This window comes from Asterias amurensis, chromosome 7 (assembly GCF_032118995.1).
Source record: "Asterias amurensis chromosome 7, ASM3211899v1".
Lineage (NCBI taxonomy): Eukaryota > Metazoa > Echinodermata > Asteroidea > Forcipulatida > Asteriidae > Asterias > Asterias amurensis.
Window position 1 is genome coordinate 18,077,446 of NC_092654.1, and position 14,625 is coordinate 18,092,070.

General features: G+C 40.3%; 2 protein-coding genes across 2 annotated transcripts; one reads left to right on the plus strand and one right to left on the minus strand.

The window, feature by feature from the left end:
• Positions 1-565: 565 nt before the first annotated feature.
• On the minus strand, positions 566-4,684 carry LOC139939783 (uncharacterized). The gene is made up of 5 exons (XM_071935900.1): positions 4,264-4,684; positions 3,600-3,744; positions 2,970-3,121; positions 2,055-2,337; positions 566-1,612 (listed from the first exon to the last, which is right to left on the minus strand). Exons 1-5 carry the CDS (start codon positions 4,447-4,449, stop codon positions 1,467-1,469), a joined length of 912 nt encoding a protein of 303 aa, XP_071792001.1. The 5' UTR covers positions 4,450-4,684; the 3' UTR covers positions 566-1,466.
• A 137-nt stretch (positions 4,685-4,821) lies between these two features.
• Positions 4,822-13,255, plus strand: LOC139939782 (uncharacterized). The gene is made up of 5 exons (XM_071935899.1): positions 4,822-5,070; positions 6,405-6,559; positions 10,787-10,932; positions 11,259-11,664; positions 12,067-13,255. Exons 1-5 carry the CDS (start codon positions 5,009-5,011, stop codon positions 12,216-12,218), a joined length of 921 nt encoding a protein of 306 aa, XP_071792000.1. The 5' UTR covers positions 4,822-5,008; the 3' UTR covers positions 12,219-13,255.
• The last annotated feature ends 1,370 nt before the right edge of the window (positions 13,256-14,625 follow it).

The window sequence follows — 14,625 nt, forward strand, 5'->3', positions numbered from 1 at the left end:
GAGCAGTCATTTACTACATGTACTGCAATTACCCAATTGTGGTATTTATATAAGATCGAGGTTTGCACGATTTGTGTTATTAACTTTGGTGTAGGCCCTAATTTCCTTCAAAAACAAAGTTATAGCTGCATGGCCTAAGGGTCAAATATTATTTGTTTGGACAGATGGCCGATTTTTGTTTTCATTGTTGCTTACAAGTTTTCAAAAGTGTTAATGTCTAATGCTCGGATACTGACAACGAAAGTTATTTTGATTTGTTAAATTAGTTAAACTAATTAAACACTGTTTCTTTTCTTTTTGTGGAAGTTTGTAACTTTTCTGAACTTATAAAAAGTGATTAAATTTTATTTTTTGAGTCAAATTTGAAAGCCAAATCAAACCAACTATGATTAATTCATGGGGTTAAAAAACCTGACTCTATCCTTTTAGAAACATTAACTGAGTATGTTTCTATTCTGGTTAAAGCTATTTTTCCATGCATCTTTTACCTTATGATCTTGTACAACACCAAATGATACAAATTATAGTCACACGAGAAATCTTTTTCACAAATCTATCACTTTATTTCATAAATAGTAATAAAGAAAGTAACAGTATGTCTGATTTCATGCCAATGCTGGTAAAGGATTTGATCCCAGATCAAAGTAAGCAATTATCATTCAATACTGTAAGAAAACAAAAATCAGTTGTGCTCACATTTACAGCAGCTTAGAATTTATAGAAAAACTTTTTTTGAAACATGCTACGCTTATGAAAATGTATTCTTTAATTTTAAAAACATGACTGAATTTTTGTTGTTGTTTATCTTCGTTTACTTAAAAAAGGAATACCAAATGTTCTAAATGGCACATGATTTCAAGCTTAAAACTGTTTTATTTTTCATTTTTGTGTGTATACATGTAGTTAGAAAAATAATGCCAATAAGTTTGTCACTTGTTGTGAATATTAATACACAAAACACTTCAATCCAATGTATCCAGGCTGGGAGGTGGAAATAGTCTGGCACCTTGGGATGAAATAAGATAAGAACTATCAATGACAACTGGATACTGGGAATCCAACTACAAATGGTTGCAGAATATATATAAAGACTCCTAGCATGCATTGGCCGCCATCGTTGATGAAACGTTCACGTGTGAACACTATAATGATTAGCTAAGATTGGTTTGCAGCGCATAAACGCGTGTTTTTTTCCCTATGTTTTTCATCAAAGATGGTGGTCAATGATGTCTTGTGCAATCCATCTTTTGTAAGGCCTCCCAACCCTCCCAACTCGCTTTGTTTCCTCTTTGTCAAACTACAATACTAGACACTGCTCTATAATTGCAAAGGTTATGGGTTCGAATCCCACCTGGGTAATTTATTACCTTGATTTTGCTCACAGAGTTCGAGTATGCAGTTGTAATACACATGGGTAAAACCAAAACTAGTATACAATCTTAAATATTCTTTTCTTGACGTTGGAACTATGCACAGAAACCATCTTTGTGTTTGTATCTGCTGGACACGGACTGTACTTGCTGATCCAGAGGGCGTCTCCTGCCATTAATGGATTGCTCATACATCTGTCTCCCGCCGTAACGTCCCATCACGGACAGCGTGGCATCCGTACCTATACAAAGATGGACAAGACATAAGATTTTAAGAGTCAGTACAAGGCAACTGCTGGCAACTGGACCCAATTTCAGTAAGCTGTTTCACAGAAAAATACTGCTGGACAAATTGCTCTGCTAAGCACAATATGAGTGGGGCACCATGTAGCACCAGTAACTTTACAAGATGTTGGCTGATAACTCTTTCTTACTAAGCAAGATTTTCTTGTGACTAGCAGGTTTTTGTACTGACAGGCTTTATAAAACTTGGCCCTGGTCAGTTCCAGCCAAATCTTACTTGTTGTATTTAGCTTAGTTCAGTTTAGTTAATAACTTTTACTGCACAAACATCGAAATACCCCTTGATCACACATTTGAATAAAACAAACGGCAAAAATGCAAAAACAAGGTAGAAAACATTGAGCTATATTTTGTCTAAAAACATGACTTAAAGAAACAAACCTGAATTCATAGCTCCAGGTCTCCCCGAATAATCCGGAACAGCAAACTGACTCGGAATGATATGGACCCCTGATATGTGACCGTTGACAGTTGGGGGATCGGTCCGTGGATGGATGGTTTCTCTTCTTGTTATTGTGCACTCGTTTGGAAGCGGACGTCTGCGGTCAGGGTTATCCAACGGTGACATGTACTCATGCCATTCCAAGCCGGTGGTGATCGGTGCTGCGAGACGGGGTATTGTACGGGATCGGTCCATGCCTGTGTTCACATAAGGAGCTATTTCCTGGTTGGGGAAAAGAGCAGAAACGTGTAATATTATAAAAACAAAGACCTACTTAATATATATGTCACTTCTTATTTCTTGCCTAGCTGTGCATCCATGCAACACCAAGAGAAAAAAAAGTGGTTCTTAGGGAAAACCTGAGAGAGTTTACCGATGTGCCTCATAGCTCAGTTGGTAGAGCATCTGCCCAGAGTGTCAGGGGTCTCGGGTTAAAATTCTAATGAGAACCATTTGATTTTTCTCTCATCCAATGATTTCTTATAGCCAAACAAGCTGTGCATAAAATCTATACAGAGTATTATTAACATTTCTATTTCTGGGTTGAGGGAGCGGGTTTGGGTGGTTGACAGGGAGGGAAGGCTACAATCCCGGCCAAAATGCTTGGGCCACCCTTTCCTGATACATCAGTTCCCTGTGCACTTCCCATTCACATTCAAAACATTTGCCCCCACCCCTACCCCCGCCCAATCACATTAAAAACATTTGCCCCCCCCCCCCCCCGCCCCCCGCCCCCCGCCCAATGTTGACTGTAACTCAGAACACAGTCGGCAAATGGAACCAACATTGAAAGGGGGCAGGGGGGCCCAACGAGATATGGCCGGGATTGTAGTTCCTAGTCATTGACAACTTACCCTTCTGAAGTTCCTCATTTCATACAGATGTTTGGTGCACATTGTCTCAAGGTGGGCTTCATCCAGAGCCTGTCTTCCTCGACTCACATTGCAACAGTCTCCCTTGAAGTCAATCAAGGCATGCGCTATTTCAGATAACTTAGTAATCAAATCTGCAAAATCAGATGAGAACAAAATCAACAGACATTCATGTTTGTATCATATTATAAATAAGCTGTGTTCATTAATATAAATTTTCCAATTGAGTTAAAAAAAATTAAAGCTCACCCCAAAAAACTAAATCTAAGTATAGAAAATTAATAAGATCCGATTGTTTTATTCTTTAACTTGATAACATAATTTGTAGCTTGACATTTAGTATTCCCATTACCCCCAACATTTTCATCATAAATTTTAAACTTCTGCCAGAACATTGTTTTCTTTAAGGTAAAAGAAGTCTGAGATATTCTACAGAATCTATTCACCCCATACACACAATGAGAATGACTGATGGTGCACATCGACCAATTGTGATCGAGATGTAAATAAAGGGCCATGATTAGCCCCTGGTAGGGCGCAGTCTCAAGTAAAATGGAAACTAACATCCTACAAGTAATAATGCATCTTAATGAACTACTGCCATAAATTTACATTTATTTTCTGACTCGTGGTCTGCTCTCCAGAAGTGATGGTGATAATTGTCACGCGTTTCTTCATAGGCTCTGTCTCTGGATACCTCCTGAACGTCTCGTCTCAAGGCTACTAATTCCTCTCGTAGATGCCCCGTTTTGTAGTACTGAAAAATACAAACATAAAAAATTAAATGAATCATTTTGCATCAGTAAAATGATAGTTGCGATACTGAACCCTCCTGCTGACGGAGTAGCCGAAGGTCGTCGGCAGGAGGGTTACGTTATCGCAACTACTAAAATGATAGTTATTTGTCAAAAAGCGTATTAACATTCTTGAACATTCTTAATGACATTCTTGAATATTATCAGTGGAAAATTCTAAAGAATATTTCTAAGAAAACTCTGACACACACTCTACACAGAAAGTCAAAATGAAAGTTTCCATCAGCAAAACAAAATTTTTATTTCCAATGTGGAAAAGCAAATTTAATTTAACATTCCTTGTGAAGATTGGGAAAAAAGCTTATTAATTGTGAGAATTAACTTGTAAAAATAAAAAATTAAAATTAAAAAAATCAAATTAAAGAAAATGTTATAATCCACTTATTATATGCATTTAAAATAATAATTAAATAAGAATAAGTAAATGGTTCCAATAAATGAATAAAATTGCACAATTTTACCTGTGCATCTGCCAGTATTCCTGCCACATTCTGACTGACAATCTCCGCGGCTTCGTGGATGCTCTCTGCTGACGAGGCGTGGTCGATCAAGCTTTTACTGTTATTACTGTGGCTAATGCCGACCAGTCGCACCGGCTTGTCAACGGGGATCCGCACCGCGGGAAGGGCTGCAGTGTCGGTCTGCATGCTGATCTGATGATTTTTCGCCTCAAAAGCAAAATTGGAACTTGGAAAGAGTAATAGCAGTCTGTGGATAAACCTCAAATTGAGGCTCAATGGTAGATAGCCGAGCTGTTGTTTTACTATTACTATTAAGTGATTATACAATTGAACGCTTCACTTTTAAAATTGTTGAGCAGTTCGACAGTCAATGCAGTGCAAGTCTACTTTTCAAGTCGATGTTCAACAACAACACCGCACATGTGTGTACGGTTGTTATGCCAACGCCCCACTTTTTGTCTCAGCACCGCCTCGTAACAACCATTAAACTACACAGTATTGAACAACCAGACTATTTTAAAGGTCCACAAAGGGTCAATAGTCATGCGCATTGTGCCTAGCAGCGCCGATGTAAACAAGATAACAAATCTGTGTGTGGTGGTCGATACAAAACGAACGCAGAATTTTGCGCTCAATTTTCATTGTTATTCACTTATAATTCATGCAATTATCAGGCATATTTGGGCAAAGAAGATCAAGTAGACGACTTTTACTTCACAGAGATAAAGTTAGCGAAGAATAGAAGATGACATCGGCAAACCCAGCCACACCTTTGACCCGTGCCGAGTTCGGGAATACGTGCACGAGCGTGCTCCAGGGGGTCCTACTAAAAGCCGACAACAAGCCGACAACGCCGACAACAAGTCCAGAGCGCCGCCAACACGCCGCCAACAAGTTTTAAATACCTAAAAAATTGCAAATAAACCATAGATATATTAGAACTATGTGTGTTCTGTAATATAAACATACATTTAATGGAAAAACTTCACGAAAAGTGTGAGTTTTTAACCAGGAAAAAACCTTAACTTTCACGGAAAACGGTTGGACGCCATCTTGGCTTAAAATCGTGTTTGGACCAGTCCATTAGGGTCCTACTAAAAGCCGACAACAAGCCGACAACGCCGACAACAAGTCTATAGCGCCGACAACACGCCGCCAACAAGTTTTAAATACCTCAAAAATGGCAAATAAACCATATACATTTTAGAACTATGTGTGTTTTGTAATATAAACATAAATTTAATGGAAAAACTTCACGAAAAGTGTGAATTTTTAACCAGAAAAAAAACTTAACGTTCACGGAGAACGGTCGGACGCCATCTTGGCTTAAAATCGTGTTTGGACCAGTCCATTATGATGCGGGTGAGTCAGACTTAGCAATAGAGGGCGGGCGTCATGCACTGTGCACACTGCAGTGAAGGTCTTCACATAAAGCCCGCCCTCTGTTGTTGACAAGTGCTAAATCTACCCGTATCATAATGGTCTGGTCCAAACACGGTTTTTAAGCCAAGATGGCGTCCGACCGCTTTCCGTGCAAGTGAAGTTTTTTTCTGGTTAAAAATTCACACTTTTTGTGAAGTTTTTACATTAACTTTATGTTTATATTACAGAACACATATAGTTCTAAAATGTATATGGTTTATTTGCCATTTTTGAGGTATTTAAAACGTGTTGGCGGCGTGTTGGCGGCGCTCTGGACTTGTTGTCGGCGTTGTCGACTTGTTGTCGGCTTTTAGTAGGACCGGTCCATTATGATGCAGGTAAGTCAGATTTAGCAGTAGAGGGCGGGCGTCATGCACTGTGCAAACTGCAGTGAAGGTCTTCACATGAAGCCCGCCCTCTGTTGTTGGCAAGTTCTAAATCTACCCGTATCATAATGGTCTGGTCCAAACACGGTTTTTAAGCCAAGATGGCGTCCGACCGCTTTCCGTGCAAGTAAAGTTTTTATTTGGTTAAAAAATACACACTTTTCGTGAAGTTTTTCCATTAAATTTATGTTTATGTTACAGAACACATATAGTTCTAATATATATATGGTTTATTGGCCATTTTTGAGGTATTAAAAACTTGTTGGCGGCGTGTTGTCGGCGCTCTGGACTTGTTGTCGGCGTTGTCGGCTTGTTGTCGGCTTTTAGTAGGACCGTGCTCCAGGGGCTGGAGTGCCTGTGGAGGCAGCGGGCACTCATCGACGACAAGCTCGCTGAGATGTTGCAGGAACTCGGTCAAGTCATAAACACGCTGCGGCCAGAGATTGATAACAACAAGGAGTATTACGTGGATGGGCCACTTGTTAGATGTAAGTGAACATGGATGTCTCTTTGAATGAGTTGAGACAAAAGAAAGTTTAACTAAAAATCGGTCCTACTAAAAGCCGACAACAAGCCGACAACGCCGACAACAAGTCCAGAGCGCCGCCAACACGCCGCCAACACGTTTTAAATACCGTTCTCCGCGAACCGTTCTCCGTGAACCGTTCTCCGTCACCGTTCTCCGTGAACGTTAAGTTTTTTTTCTGGTTAAAAATTCACACTTTTCGTGAAGTTTTTCCATTAAATTTATGTTTATATTACAAAACACACATAGTTCTAAAATTTATATGGTTTATTTGCCATTTTTGAGGTATTTAAAACTTGTTGGCGGCTTGTTGGAGGCGCTCTGGACTTGTTGTCGGCGTTGTCGGCTTGTTGTCGGCTTTTAGTAGGACCCCTAAAAATAGGGAACCGGCTGGGGAGAAATTAGAGTGTGGGCTGTGGCAAAAGGGGAGTGGCAGAGAGGAGGTGAGGAATTAAACAGCAATAAGAAAGGTAATTTATTAACTAATTAAATAAATTAGTTTTTATGACATCTGGTGAGTTCACCGGATGTCGGACACTTCGTACCTTTGCCACTTCGTACCCTGGACACTTCGTACCTTCGGGACACTTCGTACCGTACCCAAATTGGTCACTTCGTACCGTGGGTGGGGTACGAAGTGACCATCAGATAAGATATATTTTTAAAACGTGTTCTACTATGATTGTTATTACTATGATTTTTATTATGATTTATTTATTATATATGGACTGTAAATTAAAAATAATGATTACTGTTAAAAATATTTGTGGAATATCCTTGGGGTTGTGAAGTGTTGGGTGTTTCTTGTAAGTTTTTTTGAACGACAAATTGAATTTTATCTCTTTTTGAATATGTGTGGCTCTGAGAAGAGCCGGTTTGTTTGTGGTATACACCGTTTAGATGGCCGTTTAGATTGCTGGACCGTTGAGATGGCTACACGCTGACAGGAGGGACGACGTCGTTATGCGGCCTGACTCGTACTGGTCCCAGAGTGCAAAAACCCGACCTTGGAGTCTCTGATATTTTTGCCTCTGGTAACGACGCAGCTTGGACTCCTTTACCAGCCTAATCTGGATAGTGACCAGGGATGATTCTTGATGAAGTAGCTGGATTAACTTGTAAAAGTGCACTCCGTGGTTGCCTGCCTTCTGGTTGATGCGATGGTGCCAGCCTTCGACGTCGTTGTTTGTTCTGATGCTCCGCATGAAGGCTGACCATGATGCGGGGTCCCACTGGTTGCTGGCCATCCAGGTTCGCTCGATGTAATCGCACAGCTGTACCAGTGCTGGTGCCTTGGTCTTCTCTTGTAGTTTCTTGAAGGCTTCAGGGATGTGCTCTGAAGGCAGGAACGGTAGTGCCATGAGTTTCTTGATGAAGGTGTGCACCCCGGCGTTGGACTTGAAGGGTACTACCAGACCCAGGGCTTGACACTGGCGCCAAACCGCTTGAGTCCAGTGGAATAGGCACCCCTTCACAGCTACATGTGGAAACACTCTGCGTACCGCTGACCAGACTGCCTTTTCGAAGTCGACGACTACCTCTGCCAGGTTCTGGCCCCCGGATGGCAGCTTCCGCTTGAAGGTCTTGAGTATTTTCTTGTAGTCTGCCTTCGTCCGGCTTCCCATAAAACAGTACGCTAGAGGGACCTGTTTCTGCTCACCAGAGTCACCCTTGGCAAATGCGTGAATAGTGAATAGCTGATAGAACGGCCGCTTAACTATCTTAAACGTGCCGTCCAAATACCAGGTCTTCGCCCTGTCGAGAGCCGCCATCTGTTCTGAGGTCGCAAATATTACATGTCGGGACTCCCCGACATGAATATCCTGTTGGAGAAACCCCTCTGGGACGCTGTCCATTATGAGCTCGAAGCCTTGGTCTTGAGGTTCTTGGGGCCGCTGTCTTTGCCGGGCTCTGTTGGCAGCTCTTGTCAGATTGCTGGGTCTTGGGCAGTTAACAGGAGCATCGGCGGGCACCATCTTGGTGAGAACTCCTTCAACGATGTCGCTGGCTGGGCGGAAGACGTTGTCCTTGGCTGCCTTCTTTACTGCCACCTTGACAGCAACAGCAACATCTCCTACGGCAGGGTGATGGTGATGCTCGTTGCGACCAAACTTGAACCGATCACCATTCTGAAGGACAGAAACGGGGCAACGCTGGGTCTTACTCCGCAAGCCACACACCCATGCAGAGAATGGAGAAGTGGGGTCCTTCTTCCATTTCATGGTGTATGTGTAGCCGTTGGAGTCAACCAGAATGTTTTTTCCCCGGACTGTACCTCCAGTGGTGATCTTGAAGCTGGTAACAGGAACATCACCGAGTCCCTCGAGTTCTTCATGAAGAGTTGGGTCGGCAATCGTGGCTTCCTCTTGTTCCTGCGGGATTTCGAAATTGTCACTCAGGTTAAATGAAATTTCGTTATCCACAGCCATGATCTGGTCAGACTGCCGAGTACTCTCAGCCACTGGGGCGTCAGAGAACTCGGAGTCTGTACCAGAGCATGGCTCACAGATCCAAGCAGGGCTCCACGAAACCGACATCAACTCAGCATAAGTCTCCCGAGAGACTCCAGTGTTGCAGGTTCGATGCTGCCACCGCTCACACCGCTCACATTGAAGTGCATGCTGGTTTGACCGAACATGTTTAACACATACAATGCACGGGAATCGGTGAGCCATCTTGATCTTGGTCTTGATTCTTGGTCTTGATTCTTGGACTTGAAGCTTGTTCTTGATTCTTGATTCTTGATACTTGATCTTGAGTCGCAAATCTTGAAGTGAGGTACTATGTCCAGGAGGGCCAATTTATAGCATGTATCATTACCTTGCTTCAGTGAACTTGCAGGCTCCGCATTGGACTTGGCGGCATGACAATGGGTTATTAGGTTCGTTATGTTTTGGCGGTGTTGTGTGTGTGGCGACATGACAATGACACGCGCTATTGGTTCTTTGATGTTTGCGGTATGCTGTTTTGCTGTGGTAATGGGTCATTAGCTGTAATGGGTCATTAGCTGTTAATGTTTTGTTAACCACTGGTTTGCAAAAACCCCAACTCATCGATCACGAAGCGCATCATAATCAGTTGACAAGTAATTAAATAAAACACCATTTGGGTTTGATTCATTTTTATTTCATAGCCTACCCATCACTATCATTCAACATGTAAATAAATAAAACATTATTTGGATTCGTTTTTATTTCATACTCATCACGAAGCGCAACATAATCAGTGGATAAATAATTAAATAAAAAAACATTTGGGTTTGATTCATTTTTACTTCATAGCCTACTCATCACTATCGGTCAACATGTAAACAAATAAAACACCATTTGAGTTTAATTCTTTAATTCACAGCTACATGTGGAAACACGTAATATTATTAAGTAATTAATGCACAGCGCCCTCAATCGGTGCAATAAGTCTATTGGCGACACTAGCAATGTGACCCTTCAGTTGATGCAGAAGGATATCCATGCAAAATTTAGAAACTATGCAGAAATCCTGAAGGTACGAAGTGTCTCGTGAGAAGGTACGAAGTGTCTCGAGGGAAGGTACGAAGTGTCTCGAGGGAAGGTACGAAGTGTCCAAGGTACGAAGTGTCCAAAGACACTTCGTACCTTCAAAAGGTACGAAGTGTCCAGGGTACGAAGTGGCAAAGGTACGAAGTGTCCTGACACCGAGTTCACCAGATATCAAAAATTTCTTTGCCACACTTTATTTATGTACTTCATTGGTTCAAAAATAGGAGAATTCACTGTAAAATAATGTGTAAACCCCTTTCTGAATGTTTTTGTTAATTGTTACTTAATAACTTTCAACTTAGTAAGATTGTAACTGCGATAACGTAACGTCAATGTATTTGCAGTTATTTTTCCATTTCTGTATAAATTTGGGTCACCTCATACCCAAGTCAATTTGTACCTTGGTGAACTCGTCCCCAGGGGGAACTTACACAATACTTCTGGCACCGGCTGATGATGACTTGGTCACGAGTTGACCTGTTTTTTGATCTCAATTGTAATAAAAAATGCTCACTGACTCTTAAAAAACTTCACTGGTGGTTATGATTAATCTAAGATGTCTTAAAAACATTTCATGAGTGCCGTGTGTGAACAAATCGGGGAGTTGTGTTCCTTAAATGGGTTTTGTTCTTTTTCATTCAATCATGCCTTACTTTGTATTCTCCTTACAGTTTTATCGGCTCACATTGCAAAGGGGAGAGCTGTCATCCAAGAGATTAAACGGACATGCAGTGAGAAGAGTGCAGCCGCAAATGGCATTGAGTATTGTAGGATACATAGTGCGCAGCATCTACAAGACATCAAATCAGTCCTAGATGTAAGAAAACTTCTTCTATTTCCATAATAATAAAAAATAATAGTGTCTTCTTATACAGTGCTCAAATCCGTTACTCAGTGATGCTCATGGCACTTGTACACTAAATATACCCCTGGTCACTGGGTCATTTTGTTTCAATCCTTAAACCATCTCAGCTCAATGGAGAGTATACAGCCTGTGCTGCCAAGTATGTAGCCGACTGAGCTAAATCAATCACAAGAATCATCTGTGCCCTCACAGCCAAGTCGGAAAAAAGAACCATGCACCTTATTTTGTTGACTTATAAATTGATTATTAAATTTTATACTTTCTGTCTTCAACCACAGGCACTCAATGACTTTTACAAGCACACAGTCTTCCGCCAAAACACGCAGTTTGTGGACAATGATGTCATGCGAAGGATGAGTCCCAACAAACCAACCCGCTCTGCTAACTCGAGGGTAACTTTCGCCGGCGACCTGCCGACAACTGGTAACGGGCGGACACCACAAAACACTGCTGCCCTAACATCGGCCGACAGCTATACAGGGCGGGCTGGTCTTGCTTCAGCAGCTCTGGATACGCCGGTCCAGGTGTGGACCGCTGGTAGCTGTGTAGATACTGCTGACCCTAGTACACCGGGAGCCTTTGAACATATACGCGATATGACACGCCAAGACGTACATTTGGAGAATTGGCCCAAGGAGCAGGAAGTGCCGCAGCGTGTAATGGATAGAACGAGACCTCCTCTAGGTGAGTTGGATATGGTGATAGAGAGATAATTTTTTTCTTCAAATAATGATTATATATTAGCTACGACGAGAATTTATCCATTCCGATGGGTCAAGAACAGATCATGTGTCCTTGTTTATACATGCAATATAAACACTGAGAAGTGTTTAAACATACATGTGACACATCAGACAGGCTGCTAGTCTTTCCTTGATGTACAAGATCTGCTATCAGCTAGTAGCCATCAATCCAACCCAATACCTCATTGAGTGTGCAATTTGACCCCTCACAAATGGGAGACTTGACAAAAAACCCAGTCAGCAGGGTCAGATGGGGAAGCCAAGCTGAATTCAGCACATAAAGTTGTCTTTTCAAACGTTTCGAGTCATATACTCACTTTTTTTTCTTTTCCTCTGTCAACAGTCCATCCTGGTCTACGAGACGTTCATAACTACCGCAACCTTCCACAGTTCTCTGGAGTCAACCTACCCATAAAGCAGGTCCCCGTGGGGGAGTTAGCCCTACCAGCCCCTCACGTCCCCCACTGGGACTACCACAACAACTGTAGATACTGAGGAACTCTCTCTACTCCCGTACACGCTGATTCCAATCAGAGATATTTACCAACATGGGCCAAATTTCATAATGCTGTTAAGCAGAAAATACTGCTTGACAAATTTCTTTGCTAAGCAAAAATTTAGTGGAGCACAAGTAACAACAATGTAAACTTTATGTAATTTTGGCTGGTTATCTGTTTATGTTAAGCAACACTTTCTGTGCTTACTGTTTTTGTGCTTACAGGCTTTATGAAATTTGTGCCCAATTTGAGAACGTTGACTTTCATTAAGTATTGCTCAAGATAGAGTCGTCACTGCCAGGCAACTTTTGTGATTTTCTCACATCCAGCAATCCCGCCTATTGCATTTTAATGAGTACTTGTATAAATGTTCCAACAGAGTCTATCTCAATTTTTGTATACTTCTTCCAGTTTTTCAAAAGTAGTGGCATATTTAAATGGTGTCAAATTTGACAACAAAAAGGACGACTATAAAAAAAAATTGTGTTCACCAAACTAAAAATTCTTTTTCTTTTTTCATCTGAAGCAATAAATTACATAGAACTAAAAAGGTATCTTTGTGCTGGTTGTGGGGTGCCGTAAAAACAATACTTTGATATCTCTTAAAGTTGCATTGCCCGTTTGTTTTGTTTTGCCAAAATACCCCAAAATCTTGAGTCGTCTCTGAATAAATTTTTGCGAATGAAAAACAACCACAATACTTGTTGCACAAGCTTGGGTGCTTTCAGATGCCTAATAAAAGGCTTCAGGCCTGAAGTCTTTTAATAATTATTTGAGTGAGAAATTACCTCTTTCTCAAAAACTACATTACTTCAGAGGTTACCGTTTCTCACTATGTTTACTATCAACAGCTCTCCATTGCTCATTCAAGAAAGTTGTTATTTTGGGTAATTACAAACTGTGTCCAGTACCTTTTTAACTAGCTATCTATTTTTAACACCACTTTTTTACCATCACGTTGGCAAACAAAATTTGATGCATCTTTAATACCTTCATGACAAGTTGAAATAAATGTAACAAACGGACAAGAAGTTACTTGTGAATTGTACAATATAATTATTTATTTGCTGTTTGTTATTTATATGAGCTTCAATACATATAATTAATTTGGTACATCTTTAAGCGTTACTTTTCTTTTTTATACATGTTTAGTCCTGCTTAAAGTTGCAGGAAAAAACAACTAATTGTTCCATGGTACTCTGAAAGCAAATATAGGCAATTTATAAGGCAAAGAAATATGCTGGAATGTTTGCTTTGCCAATTAAAGATGCTTCAGTAAAATCTACTTGTATTTTATTTGATTTTATCAATTTTTATATAAAGAATAAATTTTCAGGAGACTAGGTCACTGATTACTCATGACATTCTGGTGTGGTTATTTGTCTTTAAAACAAATTACAAACATGTTTAGTACCGCAACAAGATGTGGTAAATAAATGGCGACCTCAAATTAACTTGAACAAACGTTTAAATGAATTCTATACTTTGGACTAACTATACATCTGACTTGTTCGTGCTTCAATCTTGACCCTATTTAAGCATTCAAGTATTTTTTTGTACCAAATCATTTACCATTTTTTTAAAGGAGGAATCAAGTAAAAGTTAAGAAATTAATAAGCATTTTCATTTCTGCAGACACTCGGAGAAAAAAAACACTTTTGTTCCAATAGAAAGTATTACCAAAATATAAAAACTGCATTGATATCTTGAAATGTTAACAGTTAGCCCTTCTACTGTTTGACCACTTTGTACGAGTAGTTTTTAATAAAAGATCAACTATGCAAGCCTGCAATAAGATATCACACAGTGAATGAACACATCTTACAATATAGTCAACCCTCCTACTGTCTGACCATTCAATATCAACCATCCACTGTGGTTTTGTCCACTGTGGTCATAATCGAGAAAACTGTATCCGAATAAAACAAAATGCAAATTATGCGAAAACTGATTTCTGTTGTTACAATAAAAATTAAGGACAATATGTTTACAAACTCAAAATTGTGTATGGTTTTTCACTACTTTCTCTTGACTTCCCCAAGAGATTCAGACAAAATTTTCACAGGTTTGCTTATTCATGTGTGGTTAATTATAAAAAACATGAACACCGTCTGCGACTATTTTGTCAGCTCTACAAATCCTGTACAATACCTTTTATAATGGGACCAAGTGCTAGAGAATATGGATGCCATACCTTTAATAATGGGACAAAGTGCTAGAGAATATGGATGCCTGGTCTGGCCGAAACCATGAATAAGGTGGTTGCAATTCTACAGGTGTATTCAGGTGATCACAGTGTACACACATTGACATGTACAAAAAGGGCATTTTTTATGATCGTGAAATTTTGAAAATGCTAGAGAAGGGTGATTTGTTCGGGGAGTAGATTCTAAATCATAGATGAA

Excerpts from the sequence above, each read along its gene's own strand:
- LOC139939783 (XM_071935900.1), bottom strand. The coding sequence starts at position 4,449 with ATGCAGACCGACACTGCAGCCCTTCCCGCGGTGCGGATCCCCGTTGAC. Across the intron at positions 2,338-2,969 it reads AAATGAGGAACTTCAGAAGG|GAAATAGCTCCTTATGTGAA; the intron begins GTAAGTTGTCAA and ends TTCCCCAACCAG. Across the intron at positions 1,613-2,054 it reads ACCTGGAGCTATGAATTCAG|GTACGGATGCCACGCTGTCC; the intron begins GTTTGTTTCTTT and ends ATCTTTGTATAG.
- LOC139939782 (XM_071935899.1), top strand. The coding sequence starts at position 5,009 with ATGACATCGGCAAACCCAGCCACACCTTTGACCCGTGCCGAGTTCGGG. Across the intron at positions 5,071-6,404 it reads TTCGGGAATACGTGCACGAG|CGTGCTCCAGGGGCTGGAGT; the intron begins CGTGCTCCAGGG and ends TTTTAGTAGGAC. Across the intron at positions 11,665-12,066 it reads TAGAACGAGACCTCCTCTAG|TCCATCCTGGTCTACGAGAC; the intron begins GTGAGTTGGATA and ends CTCTGTCAACAG.